Source organism: Plutella xylostella, chromosome 9 (genome assembly GCF_932276165.1).
Source record: "Plutella xylostella chromosome 9, ilPluXylo3.1, whole genome shotgun sequence".
Classification (NCBI taxonomy): domain Eukaryota; kingdom Metazoa; phylum Arthropoda; class Insecta; order Lepidoptera; family Plutellidae; genus Plutella; species Plutella xylostella.
The window spans coordinates 8,859,614-8,864,761 of NC_063989.1; the positions used below are offsets into that span (position 1 = coordinate 8,859,614).

The window sequence follows — 5,148 nt, forward strand, 5'->3', positions numbered from 1 at the left end:
AGTTATTTCATGAAATTCCCGCGGGTTGCTTCCCCAATATCAACTTAATCTGGATAACCAGTGGAGTGTAAATATCAAATTACTTTCACTGTGATAACTGTTTTACGATGATTGGAATCGACGTACCTATAGGTATATAATGTTGCTCTATTTCTAGCTATCAATAACTATTTTAATTTTCATCTTTCACCATCAGCATCAGTTAGAAACATCATAATTATTATTCTTTAGATGTAAGGAAATGTATAAGTATTACTTCCATGTAGAGCTAATTAAAAAGTGTTCGGAAAATAATTTCGCTTCATCGGAGATATAAATAATTATAGATAAAAGTAAGTTTAACGAAGTCGAATACTTATTCGATATGTTTATTAAGCGTCAAAACTTTTAAGATTGATGATTGCGCCACTTAAATGTTCAATCGTGTTTATTTTTATCTCAGCGAGCAGTGAACGTAGGAAAAGTTTTGGTTGTAGGTACATAAACATATTTTTGGTTTGTTAAAGAAATATAAGTTTATACTGTGGTTGTTTCGTTTGACGTTCTCTGGCCTGCCCTGCCGCTATCGGCCTGAGAAAAGGTACTGGATGGATGAGGAACGCCGAGGACGGAGTTTTATATCGCTCCTTCATTTTCACTAATTTCCAAAAGTTGTCATTCAGAATAATCTGAGTTACCTACCCTCTTCCAGCTTAATATTTTTGCAACACTTTGTATATTTTATTATGAAATTCGCCCATAACTTGATGCCCCAGTAATTATATCCCTCAATATTATGCCTTGTTTGCATCTATAAAAGGTTTATTTTACGAGTTTGCCGAATATCTCATCTGTCAGCTGAGTATATTTGTTTAGGAAGATAATAAATCAAGTTTAATTTCAGAACCCATACTCTGGAGAAGATAAGATTTTCATACCCTCGCAGTTATCAACGCAAGATATTCAGAATAAAGATAAATAGATTTCTACTTTAATGCATTACGTGCTTTGACTGCAAACAAATAAATAATCTAACGTAAGAAGTAGCCATAGAAAAACACATCTATTTATAATGTTGTCCACGTAACATTGATGTATTGGAAGGTAATAAAAAGGAACCCTGTATAATATATTTGGGGCAGAAATAAAAAGTGTCGAGGGTGTGGTGGCGCCGGCGATGTGGTCATAATACTCATACGATATTTAATCAAATTTCACTAAAATTGTAAAAAAAATAAATGATATCAGATTTATATAGATAAGGATTTATTTAATTATACAATCTAAGAATACTTACTTAAATATGTTGATATTGAAATACTAAAAATAAACATATTAAATTTGAACTTACATAACACCTATGCGATGATTTGGTACTATTATTAGCTGACAAAACCTTGGAGTCGTGTCGTCTGCCTATTTACTCAGTGAATGAAGGTGCTTGTGCGAAATATGTAAATATCACGAAATACCTCAAGAGCCTTCAGCACCCTGTGAGCACATGCTCGGGGAGTCTAGTGGATCGGAAATTTCAAGATGGTTCCATCACATAATTTATTTTCTACTCGGTAAATTCCGGTATACACAAGTAGTAGGTGATATTTGGGAAAATAAACCCAATTTAACTATAGATAATAAGCTGTGCGATTATATTTTTATTACGGTTATCCGGTAGTAGGTACCAATACGTATATTAGTTATGTATATTTTATTATTATCTATGATGAATGTTTGTTACTTTTGTAATGCCACCTGAAGAAAAAATAGTACTCTTAATAATGTAGAGCGGTGGGCGCTCGCTTCTCACGCCAGCGATGCGGGTTTGAATCCCGGCGCTGACATGTGTTCACCAATGAGTTCTTTGAATTTAAAGTAAAATGAATATACTATCGATCTTACGGTGAAGGAAAACATCGTGAGGAAACCTGCATAGTATCTAGATCTAGCACATCTAGATAATGTAAACCCACCAACCCGCAGTGGACCAGTGTGGTGGGAAATGGTCCAAGCTTAGGAAGGCAGTTTAGACTTTGGGGATATGCACAAAGGTTCCACTCGAGAGAGCCATGTGCAGGTACCCACACCCTCACAGAGAATAGAATAGAATGTAGATAGTCAATTTTACTCTTAAAGAAACATTCCTACATCCTCATAACATCTTAGACAAAAAAATATACACCGAAGGCCAAAATAGCAATGTAAGCGAGATTTAGCTACCGATTTCCAGTCGAAGTGGGTTACATCCACTACCTGTAGTTTGCCGACGACTCGACGCCATGTTGCTTATCAATGTAAAGGTCAAGAACAAAGCAAACAATCATTAGGGAACGCTCTAGCAGGTCGCAAAGACGTTACGGCCCTTGAAGGTAACTCATATCTGTATAAGTACCTTAATATTTTAGGTATTGTTTCATTTATCATGCAATGGATACTTGTATGAAATAAAAATTAACCAAAGTTTTAGAAACATTAAGTATTTTAAAAACAATCATAAAATAAAATGGATCATGTGCCAGGAAAAATGAAATAACTATTAAGCATATTTCTTTATTACAGTAAACAACATCTTGTACTTTTCATGAACAGAGTCAAACATTAATACTACCCCTTTCCATAACATTCACTATAGTTACTCAAATATCTTAAAATAGTGGGAAATACTAAATCTGGTGTATCCTTCCCATACATATGGTCGAAATGGTTAAATAGCGACGAATTTACAACGATGTACTCCACAAGATTAGGAAGTTGGTTGGTGAACCATAACAGGTCCGTTTTGTTTAATATATTGTCATTAGGCCCATGGAACACCACTATATCGCAATTCAGATTCGGAATAATATATTGGGGCGGGTATTCTGTACCATAAATTTTTATGTTATCTTCTCCATAGTCAAATTTTTGAAAATAAAGTGATAACGTACTTTGTCCGAATTTTATAAATAGCTTAAAAGAGGTGCCTCCTGGGAAATGTATGTAGAGTCTTTCAATGATATCTGGTGTCATAGAACCGGGATGGTACGAGTCGAGAAGGTATATGAAGTCCCCACAAGCCTCCTGAGGGACCCCCAGAGTGCCTCTTAATCCACAGACCAGCTCTAGCAGTGACTGCACCTAACCGCCTCTTGGGAGAATTTCCCCAACGAATGTTTTAAATTTAGGAGCTAAAACATCTACCCCAACTAGTCCTTCAACTAACAGGCGGAAGAACAGAGAAGTGGAATGCAACAGTCGCACCGTCGGCGCTAGAGCAAAGTAAATGGCAACTTTCTTGTTGTATTCTGGCAATTCACATAGTGTTATACACACGCATTCAGCCCCCTGAGAAAAAGCAATGATGCTTACTTTCGAATGGCCGGTGATTAGAAGCACATGATCTAGCTGCGCCGGTACGTCATATCCGCCTATCTCGTCGGTAGTGAAGTTCCAGAATTCTCGATCGTAGTCTGGGTTTAGTGTGACATGATGACGTGCGTAGTAGTTTCCTCTGGCGTTGCCAGCCCACACGTCATAGCCGGCGTTGGCTAGAGTATACAGCAACGACGCCTTTCCCAGGTCCAGAAAGGAATCACAGCTCATCAGGACGCCGTGGAAGACAAAAACTGGAGTGCAGTTCCGTTCCTTGAAGGTCTCGTTGTACATTCTGAAGAAGGTAATGATGTAACCGTCTCTTGTTATAACCGTGTGTTGTTCGGCCTTGTATCCTTCTTTTGTTACGATCTCAGTAAAGTTTTCGAAAGTGTTGTCACTAATCAGACGCGGTGAACTATCTTCTAAGCAGAATGATAATAGTGCCATGCTAATAAAAACAACTACAACGACTTGTCTTGTTAGTGAATTTTCTGTATTAATAATCCGAATCATTACGATTATAATATATTTTTTTCTATTAAAAAATTAGAAATTTTTGCACTAACAGTACGTACGAGTTGTTACAAATACGTTTCTGTTAAATACTACTTCTGTTCAAACATTTTATTTATGGTTCGGTTTTATGAGTTCCACTCTCTTACCATACCATATAACCCATTAACCACTATACATGAACCATATTAATGACAACACATTGAAGCAGCCGCAGCGTCTCCAAAGCGAAATTTGTACTACATTGCTGCTCGTCAATCTCGTTACCCTTTTGAGATGAAAAATATCTAAAACCTCAACCTTATACCGTTTATGTACTACAATACCCCACTGGGCACGGGTGGTCTTTGAAAACGGAACCTCTGGTCTGCTAGAGATTTTTATTATTATCTGAATCCCATCATATAAATGTAAGTACTTCTAGATCTATCTAGTCTTCTAGTTGAAAATCATTCAGAGTGCATTTTCCAGTAGTTTAATCGTAGAGAATTAGTAAGTAAGTAAAGGTAAGTAAAAAGGTTTATTTTTGTATGCAAGTAAAAGTAAAGTAAAATGTTTATTTCCTTTAAACATTTTCTTCTAACTGCACCGGATATGGTAAGGTCATACAAATTAGAATTCTATACCACTTCTTTTCTTTCAGAAGTACCAGAATATATAAAATTGCCATAGCATGTGTTTACGACTTAACTGATAATTTATTATCTCAACATTCGTGATGGGAAAACACGAAGTTCATACTTAATAAATTCAAAGCGCAAATATGGTATACAACTTTACTATTCATTGCGTTGTTAATGTGTGAGATTTCAGTGATAATATCTATCCTGATAGGTTTTGGTTATAGGCTTGTTTTGGCCTTGTTAAATACACTCACGAGCAAACAAACTTACAAATTGCGGACAACGATTGCCCGTGAGTGCCTTTTTACTCTTAGTGGAAATATTTACTATATATTTTATGTGTACCTACCTAATAAGTTATTCGTTCGTCCTTATTCAGGTAAGTAACACAATGCTGTGATAAGGTAAACAAGTCTGTAGATATGAAAACTCGATTAAGTAAGGTTCGTGCCATGAATGCGAGATGAATTTACAGAAGAACCGATAAACTTATACTCAGCGCTTCTTACACAGACTTACATGAAATTCAGGGAATAGGAATAAGAAGGTATTACGTATGAAATATGTATACATTATACAGGGTGTAAGAAAGAAATTATGAAGCTGTAACATAATATGCCATACCATAATATATAATTATACAAAATACCTCCAACGTTTTTTTTACTGATATCCAGCATTG

General features: G+C 35.9%; 1 protein-coding gene across 1 annotated transcript; it reads right to left on the minus strand.

Annotated features, from left to right (window-relative positions):
* Positions 1–2,954: 2,954 nt before the first annotated feature.
* Positions 2,955–4,003, minus strand: LOC105386611 (lipase 1). The gene has a single exon (XM_011557215.3). It carries the CDS (start codon positions 3,841–3,843, stop codon positions 3,094–3,096), a length of 750 nt encoding a protein of 249 aa, XP_011555517.3. The 5' UTR covers positions 3,844–4,003; the 3' UTR covers positions 2,955–3,093.
* Positions 4,004–5,148: the final 1,145 nt, after the last annotated feature.

Coding starts and splice junctions, on each gene's coding strand:
- LOC105386611 (XM_011557215.3), bottom strand. CDS start 3,843: ATGATTCGGATTATTAATACAGAAAATTCACTAACAAGACAAGTCGTT.